Source organism: Mus musculus, chromosome 11 (genome assembly GCF_000001635.26).
Source record: "Mus musculus strain C57BL/6J chromosome 11, GRCm38.p6 C57BL/6J".
Classification (NCBI taxonomy): Eukaryota; Metazoa; Chordata; class Mammalia; order Rodentia; family Muridae; genus Mus; species Mus musculus.
The window spans coordinates 34,409,959-34,425,107 of NC_000077.6; the positions used below are offsets into that span (position 1 = coordinate 34,409,959).

The following is a 15,149-nucleotide window of genomic DNA, read 5'->3' on the forward strand; positions in this document are numbered from 1 at the left end:
GAAATGTCAAGCCCACACCTCCAGCTAGAGTGATGGAGGGCTCTGCTCCTCCAGAGCAAGAAGAGTGTAAATCATGAATGTTTCTTCAACCCATGAAATTCCTTGGCATTTGATCAGTGGCAATAGGAGCCACGCCTTTCCCATTAGACCTGTAATAATATAGAAAGTCTGCAAGTCTCATTGAAGGTCAGTCTCTAGGACTTTATTTGATAACTTTTATAACTTCAATAGCTGAGGACCAATCTACTGAGAAGAAAGTTAAGGGGAAAAAAATAAAGAAGAGCTACCAGTAAGTAAGCCACCAACCCCTGAATATCTAATACTTACAAGGCAAAATGTCTGCCCCCACTGCACTGAATCCTCATAATACATAGGCTACATTAAAGTGCCCTCAGTCTACAGATGGGAAAACTGGGGCTGTGGCAGAACCTGGCATTTGTACAATACTCACTCTAAGCAATTGAGGCTGCAGAGGAGAAAGATACTTAACATTATCTTGATAGCAGACATTGAAACAGGACTCGAATACAGAACTGTTCTCTGGCTTCCAGCAAGCCAGGTCCAGAGCACGCTGTTTTCAGAGACCAGACCCCTTTGGTAGCTTGGTCAAAAGTTATGTCATGGCCGAGTTCTACTCAGGCAACAACACTGTGCGACTCTGCACTGAAGATGCACTAAAGGTGGGGTTCTCAGAACATGGCCATGGCCCATCTGCTTCGGAAGCTCATCTCTCTCTGCGGCACAGGCTGGCTCATTCCTCACTGCCTCTGAGGGAATTGTAACAGTGTCTTTGGAAAGGTTTAAGGACCTCTAAATGAGGTGAAATTAGGGAACCTTAAAAAGAATAAATGATTGATTTCCTAGATTTAGGACTAGCTTATCCACGACTGGAATTTGTTTCCCTCATAAAATAGCCCGGAAAAGCTAGCACTTCTTTGTAATACATCTTCAGAAGGCTAAGTTCCCCTTCTGCTTGGCTTTGATTTGAGGATTAGATGTTCAATAGACCTCCTCACATTCGCTAAGGCACCCTGAGAATGGAGGTAGAGGGGAGGGAAGGAGAGAGTATTGTTCTTGGAATGGAGAGTGTCTTCCTATGACTCTGGGGAATTGCCTTGAATTACACATTGCTTAGGGGAATCACCTGAAGTCTCACTTCTGAGATGAGGAACCATTGGCACAACCAGGCTGACATTTTTCCTGTAATTAAAGGTAAGAGCAAAGAAAGCCCAAGCCTGCTTCTCAGCAAAGAGCACAAAGGCTGATGCAGTCTTAGAGAATTCACAGCAGGTTCCTGATCAGGTGGGTGTGCCAATCACTGACCTTCATAACTATGGCTCCCCTTCGGGGGAGGAGTGTGATGACTTCAGGGGAGGAGTGTGATGACCCTATGTACCTGAGCTGAGGATCATATGATGCTAAGTGCCACATGGGAAGCTTCCGTTACCCTACCCCCCCTCAGCGCTCCAAACTCCACAGAGCACTAGATGCTTTAATTCTGTTCATTTTCATTACTGACATCGTCCTCACTGGCAAAGTCCATCGGAAGCACACTTGGAACTGGGCAGATAGGAGGTCCCTGCAGGAGCTTTCCTTTGTACCTATCTGCTCTTCCCAGGAGCCTTCTCCTCTTGGTTTTGATAGTGACAATACTTGACAAGGAGACACCCTGGGGCACAGGTCACAACCTCACAGCTATGCACCCTGCAGGGAAAAAAAAGGCTCATTTTACATAGCAAAGAGAGTCTCCGAGAGCAGTTGGTGGTGTTGGGGACCCTTTCTTGAGTTTCTTTCAATGATTTAAGCTTTTTGGCTACTGGGCCCCCATCTTGCCTTCTGCTTAAGAGACTGCATCATCAGAGAAAAAGGCATTTCTCTAGAACCTGCAGTATTGCCTCAGTCCTGCGGGCTTAGCAACCAACTCTCCCATTAAATTATTTAGTATTTTTTTCCTTTTGTCGGTTGTTCAGGCTTTCCCAGCATGGAGGCAGGTAAACAGAACTACAGCTTTCTCCTTCTCTAGACAGCTACGAAATCAGCAAGGATAGAGATTTCTAATGCTCACAACAGATCTGTCCTTCCTGGAAATCACAGGTGCATCTCTAGCCCTCATTAAATTCCAGTACAGTCTGAGCCACACTTTCGATTCGAGAGTGACCATGAACGACATCTAGCTTCACTGGCCACGTGCATGGCTTGAACACTCTCTTTGAGAGACAGTGGTAAGGTTTGGGGTACAGGAGATAGTTTCTCAAGGGCCAACAGGTTGATATCCAAGTCATTTATTTGTCTTTACTTCCTGCCTCTCTCTGTAGCTCCACCCCTTTCTTCTTCTCTCCCAGAGTGTATGGGGAAAGGAGCAAGATTTATTGCAACAGCAATTTATCTGCAATAAAAAGTGAAGCCTGCTATAATGCATTAATGGCTAAAGAGGGTAAAACATGCCATAAATATAAAGTCAAGCCCATTGAGTATCACACAAGACTAACAAGAAGGCGCTGCAGCACACAGGCCACAAGTGGCAGCACTGTGACACCCCCAGTGCCTTTCCTTGTCAGTTCATAGAAAAATCATTAGCACCCATTAAACAAGCCACTGTGCCAGGCATTTTGCTAAATCAACACTGCGTGCATGGCTCATTTTAGACTCCAGGTGGCAGGATTATTACTCCCATTGTGCAGATGAGAAAACCAAGCCTTGGAGAGGTTGAGTTGATCCTAGTGAGCCAGGGCTCAAGCTTCAGTGCCTACTTGCAGAAGGCTTTCCTGTCTCCTAGTCCCTTCTGACCTTTCTTCATCAGTTAATACGTTTCTAAGAAACAGACAACCCTTTCAGAGAGCTTAGAAAGCATCTTGTTGGGGAGGGTTGTTCTCCAGCTTGGCTATGTTTTTCTGTGTGCCCTGAGAACCATCTGCGACCGCCTGGGGGCCATCAGCAGACAGATGTGCCAAAGGGGTTGTGTTTGACAGTTAGAAATGGCTCTAAGTTGTGACATCCAAACTTATAACCTATAAATAATAAACAAAGCAGTCACAGAGAGAAAGTTTGGAAAACACCACTTGAAGTAGTGCTGGCATTTGGGAACATACACACTAAGATAATTTTTCTGAACTATGATTATTCCCCAAAGTGATGTGATTTGCCCTCCCTAGGGCCAACTGCCCTCCCTAGGCTCAGCAATTCCCATGGCAGATTCTCTGGAAAGGAAAGCTGCAGGAGGCTAATCATATGTGGTACACCCTGATTTGGTGGGGAGGGACTATAGTGTGCTCCCAGGATAGGTAAGAAAGGAGCGGAGATGAATCTGAAGGTGTTCTGTCTTCAGGGAGACACTGTGGAGTCCAGCTTGTTCTTGGTGTAGACAAAGACAGGGACTCTTCTCTACAAAGCAGTGAGAACCGCTTTTTAAGAAGGAAGTGCCAAGGGCCACTGGAGTAGCCAACACCCAAGACCTAAGGGTAGCTAGGTATAAACTTACCTACGTTGTCTCCTAATGGTTAACATCCTTTTGCATCTATGGCTCATGGTCAAGGCTTCTCCGAAGTCTAAAAAGGGTATGGCCAGACAGAAAGTCATCTAAGGCGTAGGGACCACACTCAGCTGGAGTCTGGTTCAACAGAGGATTGGTGGGGATGTGAGTCACACAGAAGACAGGTCTTTGTTTCCACCCTACCCCACATCTACACACCGTCTTCCATCTAGCCCCTCCCTGGGTCCATGGAAGCATGTTCCTTCAGTGCAGAGTGTGCACTGGTGTATGACCTTTAGGTTTAGATTCATGGTCCAATCCAAATCCTTGGAAGAACATTTATCCCCACTGCTTTGGTTTCTTCAATTGATAAGTGAAGTAATATTGTTTATCTGTGAGAATTATGATAGGGAATGTTACCTTAAGTAATAGTCACCATTATTGTTCATTTAAATTATTACATATTCTAACCTAACAGGGTTTAGGCACTCATTGCTTCTCCCCAGAACATAACCTTTATGTGGAGATATTCCCTCGTTAGAGATCAAGTGCAATGGCCAGGAAGGCAGGTGTTATAGGCTAGATATGTGTGCCTTCTCAAATCCACAGGTTAAATCTTGTCATCTCGGTTCATGGCAATTTGAAAGTGAGAGATGATTGTATTAAAAGAATATAGCCTTCAGGAATGAAATGAGTGTCCTTGTAGACACGACTCTAGAGTTTGCTGGCCCCTTCCAACATTTAGAGTTATAGGGAGAAGGCAGCCACCTATGAACCAGAAAGCAGGCTCTCACTAGACACCAAATCTGATGATGTTTTGTTCTTGGATTTCCCAGACGTTCAGAACAATGAGAAATGCTTATCTCTTATTTAAGTCAACTACTGTTCAGTAGATTTTGAATATATGAAAACCTGAATTACACAGGCTTAGATGCAAAGTCTAGGTTTAGGTCTGATCATGGTGCTCAGGGTGATTTTTCCCTTTGTTAACTTGCTTATCAGTTAAATGGGCTTAACAGCCTTCCCATCTTCCCAGGACATGCTGAGAACAAAATGAGAATGGATTACCAGAAGTTTTACAAAGCTAAAGATGTTCTATAAAGTCAGGAGCCTCTGCCCAGCTCTTACTCCTTTCTGTATTTGGTTCTATAAATCTCTGTGTCTGATTTTTGAATATTTAATCCGAGAATGAAGCTCACTCTTTTGAACACTGTATTTCATTTTGGTTTACCCAATTTCTGCTTACCTAGCCAAGATCACAAGAGCCTGGAGATGTTGTCTGGTCATGAGCTTATAGTTTTTCAAATATTTATTTTAATTATGTGTGTGTTTCTGTGTAGGGAGTATGTGCACATGAGTGCTGATGCCCCTGGCTGCCAGAAGAGGGCGCTGGATCCTCTGGAGTTGAAGTTATATAGGTGGTTGTGAGTTGCCCTGTCTGGGAACTGAACTCAGGTCCTTTATAGAAACCATGTGTGTAATTACCTATGAAGCCATCTCTTTTCCTTACTGTAACTTCAACTGTGGTAAGCCATGGCACAGGGCTCCCTCTGCTCTGCTTTCTAGAATGTTTTCTCTTTTCTCTTCTCTTCTCTTCTCTTCTCTTCTCTTCTCTTCTCTTCTCTTCTCTTCTCTCTCCCTCTCCCTCTCCCTCTCCCTCTCCCTCTCCCTCTCCCTCTCCCTCTCCCTCTCCCTCTCCCTCTCCCTCTCCCTCTCCCTCTCCCTCTCCCCCTCCCCCTCCCCCTCCCCCTCCCTCTCCCTCTCCCCCTCCCCCTCCCTCTCCCTCTCCCCCTCCCCCTCCCTCTCCCCCTCCCCTCCCTCTCCCCCTCCCCCTTCCCCTTCCCCTTTCCCTTTTTCCCTTTCCCTTTCCCTTTCCCTTTCCCTTTCTTTTCTTTCTTTCTTTTGTTTTTGTTTTGTTTTGTTTTTTGAGACAGGGTTTCTCTGTAAAGCTCTGGCTGTCCTGGAACTCGCTTTGTAGACCAGGCTGGCCTCAAACTCAGAAATCCGCCTGCCTCTGCCTCCCGAGTGCTGGGATTAAAGGCGTGTGTCCCCACGCCTGACTTAGAATATTTTTCTGCTTTACATTCACCATGGTGATGGAAGCTAGATTAGTTCTCTGTCCCACAACATTTTATTTTACTATTTCACTGAGGCAGCATTCTGGGATGCATCGTTGGATGTCAAGGGCACTAAGGCTCCCCAGGAACCCAGCATTCCTGACCTCATACACCCCCAGAGGATGGCCTTCACACATTCTGACAGATCCGGGTTATCACAGTGCTTCTCATTCTGGATGCAACACTGTAACAACTTCTTGCCTAATAGTTTTTCCTCACTGGATTCTGCCCAAACTAGATTGTCAGTGCTTAGCTCTCTTTTTAGGAGTCTACATGGAATGTAGGGAGCAGAAATGGTGGATGATGGTATGGCAATAAGGGACAGACAGACAAGAGGAAGGACAGAAAGAGGGTGCAGTCAAGTGTATTAGTGTTCTACTCAGACCCAGGACCCAAGCCTCAAAGAAGGGATGTGTGCCCAGAATTTACAACCAATGTGTTGCACGTTTATTCCTCTTTTCAGAAAGTTGATGAACACAATCTAGGGGCTGTCATCCCTTCTTGTCTACTCAGCCTTGAGATGAAAGGCATGTGAGGGAGGCAGGACACGGCCCCTCCCCATCTATAAGACAGCTGCCACCAAAGCAAAATGTCCTCCCCTCTCCTCTCTAAACTAAACAGTAGTTTGTCAAAGGGTGAATAAGAAGAAAAGTGACAATTTTCCTTTATGTTAATAAATTGCTTTGGCCTAAAAAACATTAATCAATTTCTTTCCAAAGCACACACACTTCTCAATACTCTGCTATTTGCTTGGCCTTGAAAAGAAAGTCACTTTCAATCCCCTTAAACTGTCAAGACCAGTGGGGGCAGACACATGGGGGAGGGGCAGCTCCCTAAATCCTAGTGATTATAATAGAACCCTGCTGTGTTTCCATAGAAACATAACGATGCATTCTTCCCTGAATGTACACGAGGGAAGGAGTGAAGAGCAAGGCTGTGGGCAAGGTGTACAATGTCTGAAGCACTGGAGGTGCCGATGAGGAGCTGAGAGGCATTTGTCCGTAAGAGAGGAAGGCAAAGCTCTCAGTGAAGAAGAGCAGAGGGGGCAGCGACCGGGTCCCGCAGAGTGTAATCACACCTGTTACAGCCTAGTATTAGCATGGCCACCCGGCTAGGTTATTATTATGACTCCTACATAGAGCTGAATCCTGGGGGACAAAGAGAGTTACCCAAGGTCAACCAGGAGCACTCAACTCAAAAGCCTTTGGCTCTAGCCTCTGGGATGGGCAGCGACTCAAGTCCAGCAGAGAAGTCAGAGTTTGCATTCTGCTTTCTGGCTCTTTGCTTCCTGGGCCTGCCAGTTCTGGGCACACGATAGACTCACTCAGAAACATAACTTCTAATAGGTTTGGAGATATTTGTGAATCTTGGGAAATGCAGGCAGTTCATTATTGCTAGTTTGCTTTGGATTAGGCAGTCAGAAACTCCACACAGAAGGAGAAAGAAGCAGCCAGTGATGTATGTGTGATTAGATAGCATGGACAGAGACCTGGAAAAGGGGCTATGTGAGAGGTGAGAAGCATACTTGGATCACGTGCCTTAAATTCTGGGAAGCGAGCTCCACAGGGATTATGTCTCAGTCTGTTTAGCCATGTCACTGGAATTTAGCACTAGAGTGGGTGGCTGTCTGTCTGTCTGGCTGGCTGGGTACATGGGTGGATGAGTGGATGGATGGGTGAGCAGGTGAGCAGGTGGGTAAGTAGGTGGGAGGGTGGGTGTATGGGTGGGAGAATGGGAGGGTGGGTGGATGGGATATTCTATACCAGGCAGCAGGCACTCTTAGCATGAGCAGGGATTACTCATTTGCTTTGGCCCTATCTTGTACTCTATCATGAAGATAATTTTCTGTCACAGTAGGTAAGGCAAGGCTATTAAGGATCTAAAAGAACTGTGAATATGATATGGCTGTTCCCTACCAACCAAACCAAGCATGCATGCCTCCAGTGACAGGGGCGGAGAATGAGAGTTTGCAACTTACTACTATAAATTCCTTCCTTGGTGCAATGCAGAGGTTGCCTGGGGTGACCGTTCCCAGCCTCTGGATCCAACTCCCCAGTTTCCTCTGGGAAGAAGGAGGTCCAAGGGATGCTGACAGATGGCTCCTCCATCCCTCGAGACAAACTAGGGTGCAATACTTGGCAACCGTGGAAGAATGGGACTCAAGGTGTGGGTATGGATACCTGTGCCCAATGAGCTAGCAAACCACTGGCTTTGGCTACAAGGTCTCAAATTGCTGATGATGTGGGATATCATTTACTAAGGACACAAAGCCACTGGTCAAGCAATGGCAGTGCTAGCTGGCCAGACTTTTAATCTAGCTGCCATTCCTTTCTCAGCATCTAGAGCAGGATCTGGCACATGGTCAATATTTAATCAATCTTGGTTGAATGTCTGGGCGAACATGTGGCGCCGAATCTGTGTTGTGTATTGAACGTGCACCTGTTTTCTACACTTGCCTGTGATCCTGGGAGTAGGGAACATACTTCTTCAGCGGGGTACCACTCTAATGCTTGAGAATAGGGGAGTGACTTGCAGTTGATGCACTCTAGAGCTTTGCTTTCAAAAACACAATCTGTGTTTCATCCATTATGTAGGTCACCCTGCCAGGATTATGTCCCTGTAGAGAGAACCAGAGAGGAACAGAAAGGGAAAAGATGTCCAAAAAGGAGAGAAGACCCTGGCTGAAGGTTATTGATCCTTCCTCCTGCCGGCTACACGCCAGGCCACTCTGCCCTTCTGTCTCTTCCATTTCAGAACGCCCGGGACAATGCGGCATTTGGAGTTTCCTTTCTCACATGTGACAACTGTGACTTACTTCCACAGCAGCACTAACTCTGATCTGAAGCTCTGGGAAGTGACATGGGTATCACAGGCAAGGGCAGGTGGTCTTTTAATGATGGCTGATTTTCGGCTCTTGCTGGGCATAAAGGACTCTGCCAGTCATGCCTCATCCAGAACGACGTGGTGGCTTTTGTCTTCCTTACACTGTGTTTTATCCCCATCCCTTGCCTCCGGCTAAACAAGGGGCACGCTCTGCTCTTATGGTTGTTATTTCTGCCATTTTCTACACTCTCATGCTAGCTGTGGACTTTCTGAGAAAACAGGTAACAAGCACTTAGCACTCAAATGTACCTAAAAGTGGAAGGGAAGTGAGCAGTCAAGGACACAGGCTGGGCAGAGCTGCCTGGCAGGATCTGGTCTTCCTAGCCGAGTTCTCTGGGCTCAGGGGAAGCTAATCAGAGTGAGAGGAAGGCCAAGAGTCCCTGACATGTTTACCTCTTTTCCAGGCACAAAGAGGCAGAGGGAACATCAGTTAAGTCCAGGTTCTTTGCTGACTCTACATTCCCAGGGCTTCTGAGCATCTTGGCCCCATCTGACCTCATGTTTACCTCAGAAACCTTTGTAGTAATCAACATGGTATGAATGGAATACACTCTATACTAAGGACTCCAAAAACACACATGAAATAGGAAAAAGGAGAAGCTATCTAGCGACAGAAGAGGATTTCAGTCTCTCTGTATGGAAGAATGCTGGAAGGTAGCCTTATATGTAAAGCTCTCTAAGACATACTCCTAAGAGCATAACACTTCAAAGAGCATAAAGTATCAGTGGCAGTAATGTTAATGCAGGAGTAGGGGTTAACACTTACAAAATGATTGCAGTGTGTCAGGCTCTGCTCTGGCCATGTCATTTACAGCTACTTCACATATACTGATTTCATTAGCCTCAGGGGACATTATTACTCCCATTTCACAGATGAGGAAACTAAGCTCAGTTTGGTGATGTGTGCCTTTATATCGTTTACATGTTAATGAATTCATGAATACTGTTTAACAAATGTATACTGTTTAACAAAAATAGTAACAATGAAGATCACTAGCTAGAGATGAGAGGAAAGCCAGACCAAATATTTACTGAATGCCTGACATGATCTGTGCTTGATTTACTTGACAAAATGAGGTATCGTGAAAGGTAATTTAATTCAACGGGGAGAAATGGAAGAGTCTGGGAAATGGCTCAACTCTCCTAAAGCCACCTGGCCCTTGGTCCCTAATGGCTTTGTAGTTGATCCTAAGGACCTGCTCTTGTGTACTCTGGGTAATGGGTGTGTGTTATTTTCAAGTCAGTGTGTATTCTTTTGAAGTTACCCTCTTCCTTCCTCTCTGTCTTCCAGTGTAGAGTATGATTTCCGGCAGCAGGAAGGCAGGTTCCATGAGGTTCTCCAGAGTCTGGAGGAGGCAGAACCAACTGAGGAAGCACCTTCGCCACCCAAATCCCCAGCAGAAGCCCCGGTCCCCGAGAAACAGGACTTACGGCGGAAGAGCAAGAAGGTGAAGAAGAAATGTTTCTGGTGGATATGAGAAGATTGGGGCTTCCTGCATTCCTTCCTGAGATGGGGGATCCCCTCAAGACATCCCCGATCCTCTGCAAAAGCGCAGGCCGAGATCCCCTTGCCCTGTGAGACAGGAGTGCCTCAGAGCCGGTACACCCCTGGACACCTGCTCACCAACCTTACCTGAGTGTGTGCCGCAGCTTGCAGAGGATTTTGTGGACACTTGCGTGGCCACTTGTTACCGAGCTGCCTGTCCCTCACAGCCAGGCTTCGTCCTCATCTGCTAAGCTCAGATTCCCACCATATGCTAATGCTCACTGCACTCCCACCACTTCCCTGGCAGCAAGCATTTCCTTCCTACCCTGAGATCCTCGACCCCAAAGGTACAGAAATAAGCCTGTGTTGTGCAGTGCAGGAAGAGGAGGGTTGTGAGCAAGTATCCTAGAAAACATCACACAATAAGCTGGCAGGGTTCTAGGATTTACCGTACCAAAAGCACAACAGAAATGAGCAGAGCCTAACAATGCCAGGTCCCCCTGATTGTATTAAGTTGTTCTCTTTTTCAACTAGCTGTTAGATTTCAAATCCAGCAGCTGTGCAGCTGTCTTCTTGTAAAGTATGGGGTGTGGCAGAGTAAGGTTGCCCATGGGTATTAGAAACCTGTTGTGTGATCTATGTTACTGGAACTCAGGTGACTTTCATAGCTGTAGTCTTTCTGGGGCTGCTTAATTATCATATGTCTCTGTATACCCAGTGGGGGGGGGGGTAATTGAGAGGGGCTTTATCGTTAGGGTCATTTACCTGTTAGCGTTCATTTACCTGTAACATTAAGGGTCTTAAGACTCAGCAACTTGTATGTCGGTATACCTTATCAAGTGACGTTAACAAGGCTTACCTACAATATAGCATTTTTTCCTCATCCATGCATCTTGTGACAACCATGTAGATAGGCCCAAACATGCTACTCTACAGTTACCCTTCCTGGTGACCAGGTATCGGTCACCTGATCTAGGAAGAAACACGACCGAGAATGAGGATGGAAGCGCCTTCTTCCACAAAGTTTGAGCTTCTTAAGATCTAGCTCGTTGTGTTGACAAGACCTCCACTCATGGATGTCCGGTCAAGCTTGCATGCCAAGCAAACTCCCAAAGCAGTGTGATTAAGTAATTGCTACCTACTGGGGCTGAAGAGGAGGCAAGGCTTGGATACCTCTGCATTCAGTTCTGTGTTCTGCCAGCCTGTGATTGGACTGACACTGCCAGAAATGTGAGCCACACTTAAGCAAAGAAAGCCTTTTATAACCGCCCCCTTGCCAAAGACCCGGTGTCTGAGTGAGTCTCTGCTGTGTACGTGGGGTGTGCGTAAGCCCACTGCCAATTGAGGCTAATTGAGCAAACCACCTCCAACAATTTCACCTCCCTTGTCACAGCGCTGCGGTGCAAAAGCTATTTCAGGGAGAGTGAGGAAAATTTGGCAAGGAATCTGGGCTTGCACTATTTAAGTCTTGGGCTGTCATTTGAGATGTTCTCTCTCTGTTTCCAGTGTAATGTTTAAACTCACAAAGTGAGACCAGAATATAGAATGTCAAGTTAGAATTAAGATAAATATACTTGCCATGCTTAAGAAACCACATTTCAATTAGATATGTTACCACTGGCCAAAAGCCACAGATCTTTCTTTCTGTATCCACACACTCAACTCTCAGTTGGCCCCAGCAGTGGAAAAAAACACTACAGAGGATAATCCAATAAAGCAAACTCATTTGGGATCTCTTATATAATTTTATCTTGCAGTGGGGCTTCCATCTTAATTTGTTCTGCTTACACTAATTTCAAATGAATTTATATTCCAGAATATCAGGATGGGATGAAAATATTCTTGCACTTAGATCTCGGAGACTCGGGGAAATAGAATAGCCTTTTTCACTAACCTGGAGAAGATGGCATAATTGTGTCCTTTCTTGACTGGGCAGAAGAATGACTATGCCTCCTGGTTTCTAAGCTCTGTCAACCTCCTACTAGTGGGGGAGCACAGCTGTGAGAGCTAACTGCAGCCTTTGTACTGGGTAGCCTGGAGAAATGAGGAGATATCTGGGGTAGCTCTTATCTTTACACGTACATGGCAAGTTAGGGGATCTTCCATAAACTCTGAATGAGATTAAATTAGGACTGAAAACTGTTACCATTCCCTGAAAGAAAAATCAACCCAGGTCACGTGATTTTATACCAAAGCACAACACCACATCGCACTGCTTAGGCCACACTAATCTATACCTGGAGAGAAGGTTCCTTCTGGTAATTGAATCCTGAGCATCAGTATTGGGGGGAAAGGATTGATAAACACCAGCCTTCTGAACAGAAAGGGTCATCACTACATTAAATAAAAAACATACTCATATATACCAAAACTCTATAGTCTGTTACTCGTGTTGAGTAGCAATGCTTCTTTGTAAAATAGTATGTAATATGATATTCTACAGAAATGTTGTACTCGAGGTTATATGGTTTTATGGAAAGAGATTCATTTAGCAAAAATTACTTTTATGAAATGGAAGGAGTAAGGACTGATGGGTCTGTTTAAATTGCAGGGGTTTATTTTATCTGCTCCCTCTATAGTTAAAACACTCAGTATCCCTGGAACTTAATGCCAGCTCATCTGTAGAGCGCCTTCTTGAAGACAATGTATCACTGTAAGGTTTTGTAAATTTCTAAACTGTTTTAAATGGGATATTATCTTTTGCAATAAACTTAAGTATTTTTCCTAGGTCTTAAGACTCAGTTATTAGCTTGGGTTGAGTTAAGTTGTGAAATTTAGCAGCCCCAAAGGCAAAGACAGTTATAATACTTAACTCATTTGTTTATAAAGAGGAATAGATCCAGAAATGTCTGTGACACCAATCACGGGAGGTAACCTGTACCAAGGAACCATTCCCAGCTGCTTTCAAGAGGGCACACAACTCATCCATGGTTCAACTTTGTACACCGACACCTGACTAGCTTGGTTCATATTTCTTTTTAATTACTCTCTGATGAACAGTTTTCCTTAAAAGACATCCTTGTGTCATCAATACTGGGAAAATTAGTATCTCGTTCCAAAATTCGAACATGAGATAAATAGTTTACTTAGATCCAAATGAGCTCCTGCTTTTGAAGGTTGAGGGATCTAACTCTGAGCCCAGTTCCTTTGTGGAAAAGATATTTGCAAATGTGTTCTAATGGCATGTTAATACCAAACTCACTTTCTCTTCGACTAGTCAGAGGGAGAGAATTGTAAAGAACTCCCCCCAGGCGTGAGTCAGAGTTTGAGCTGCGATGTCACTGAGGTCTCCTTTCTGTCAGGAGGCTGGGCCTCCCCCTCTTAGAGGTAAGGAAAGCAAAGTGACCCATTAGTCACCCCATTGTCTGAGCTTCTTAGCTAGGGTCTTATGAACCAGAAACCCCTGATCCTAAGAGGACATCTGGCAGTTAACTGAAGGGAGCTCTGAACATAGTGGAGAAAACACAACAGGCACCCAGGAAATACACATTCCTTCCTTTGCTCATTGAAGGAAACAGGGAGAAACAAGAGCTTCTGTGAGACCACGCTTGGTGTCAGATGCAGGTTTAAGATCATCTCAAGGCCAGAAGCCAACTCACTCTGACTTATAAATCCCTTAGCTAGCAGGACAATGTATGTTAAATAATGCGTGCTCTGTGGTTCAGAGGTACACGTTGACCAATAATGCTTAGTGCAGCATTGTGGGGGGAAAGAAGACTGTTGTAGTATGGCATTAAATTCCCAGTGCAAAAGGCTCTTCCGTACTCAACATGAGGTATAAACAGACGATTTGCCCAAGGCTATTAGAACTTTGGAAATGGGTCCTAGAAGCACCAGCACAGTGTGTGAGGAGCTGACCAACTCCAGCCACCACTCAGGGTGGACTTGAAGTCCATTCTTACTGTGGTCAGCTGAGCATCATCTTCACGTGAAAAGGATCTAACTTTAAGGTCAGTCCAGGCAACTTGCTGAATGCTAAAAATGTCTCTGCTTTTCAGTTTCAAGCCACAGAGATGTTTTATGATTGCTACTCCCATTGAACAGGAGAGGGCTGGAACACACCTCCAGACTCAGCACCGACGCTTTGCTACAGTCCATGTTTGGCCAACGTAGTGATCATAATCGCCCGTCTGAGTACTTTCCACCTCAATTTTCTCCCATCTCCCTGAAACTGACTGACAGCCTAAATACCTAGTGTCCATGTAATATCTCCTAATCTCAAAGTTTCACAACTACACCATCTCTTTTTGCTTTCTGTGGAGCCCTTAACCCACAAAAAGAAGATGCACCTTCAGACACCATACAGCTGGATTCTCCTCCATGTCAGAGAACTTCCTCATGGCAGGCACCTTATTGCCCACCACAATAGGGTCTGCGAGGGAACCCTTCTCTCTTCCTAGAACATACTCACTACATCCCTCCGTGCCCAGTTTCTAGCAACACATAATGCCATCCAGCTGCCACCATGACCACAAACCACACCAGATGTCCTTCTTAATCATTTACTTACATCAGGGACCTTGTCCTCAAAGTCTATGACATAGCTGTCCTTGAACATATCTTTGTCACTCTTTAGTGGATGTACTTGTCTGTATAGTCTTCCTGGGGTGGTAATCCTACTTATTGCCAGTAGCCTGTATATGCCCTGCACTCACTGCACTGGGGCTTAAATGTTGAAGGAGTAAGTTAATTAGTAAATTGTTAAATTAGTTAATTAGTAAATTGGATCCAGTGAAGGAGTTACTAACTCTGAACACACCCTGCCCCTGGCTTTTCCCCTTCTTACTGGCAGGGCATTCATAAGGAATGGCACACTGCTGGCACCCAGCCTCTGTATCTGCACCCCTGGAAGGAACGGTGCCCAAGCTTTCAACTCTTTCATGGTTGGCCAGGCTTTCAGGACTTAGGAACACCAGGACACAACTGTCCTCACCCTGCACCTTATTGACAGCCTCACTTAACCTTGCTTCAGAATAAATTGCCATCATAATTAAATCCCAATGCATTCTGCACATTTGACCAAGATACTGCCCAACAGTGTGAGAGAGAAAATGAGTTTTGAAATTAAAGCAGATTGTTAACTATTTTTGCTGTAATGTTTCTATTAAAATGCCAGCATTTATTACATGTGACCTAGTCCATTTCAGACACAATGCAATTTAAAACAGACAGAGGCCGTCTACTCAAGGAACAT

At 45.2% G+C, this 15,149-nt stretch overlaps 2 protein-coding genes across 6 annotated transcripts in view; one reads left to right on the forward strand and one right to left on the reverse strand.

Annotated features, from left to right (window-relative positions):
• Insyn2b (inhibitory synaptic factor family member 2B) overlaps window positions 1-12,684 on the forward strand; it is a 107,821-nt gene extending 95,137 nt beyond the window's left edge. For 2 of the 3 annotated variants that reach the window (XM_006514763.4, XM_030246194.1), the window contains one exon: window positions 9,761-12,684. In XM_006514763.4, coding sequence (XP_006514826.1) covers window positions 9,761-9,947 — 187 coding nt within the window. In that variant the 3' untranslated portion in view covers window positions 9,948-12,684. The remainder of the gene's footprint in view (window positions 1-9,760) is intronic. The other variant, NM_001025382.2, reaches the window with a different exon arrangement.
• The window catches only part of Dock2 (dedicator of cyto-kinesis 2), a 557,091-nt gene that overhangs the window by 183,144 nt on the left and 358,798 nt on the right, over window positions 1-15,149 (reverse strand). The window lies entirely within an intron of this gene.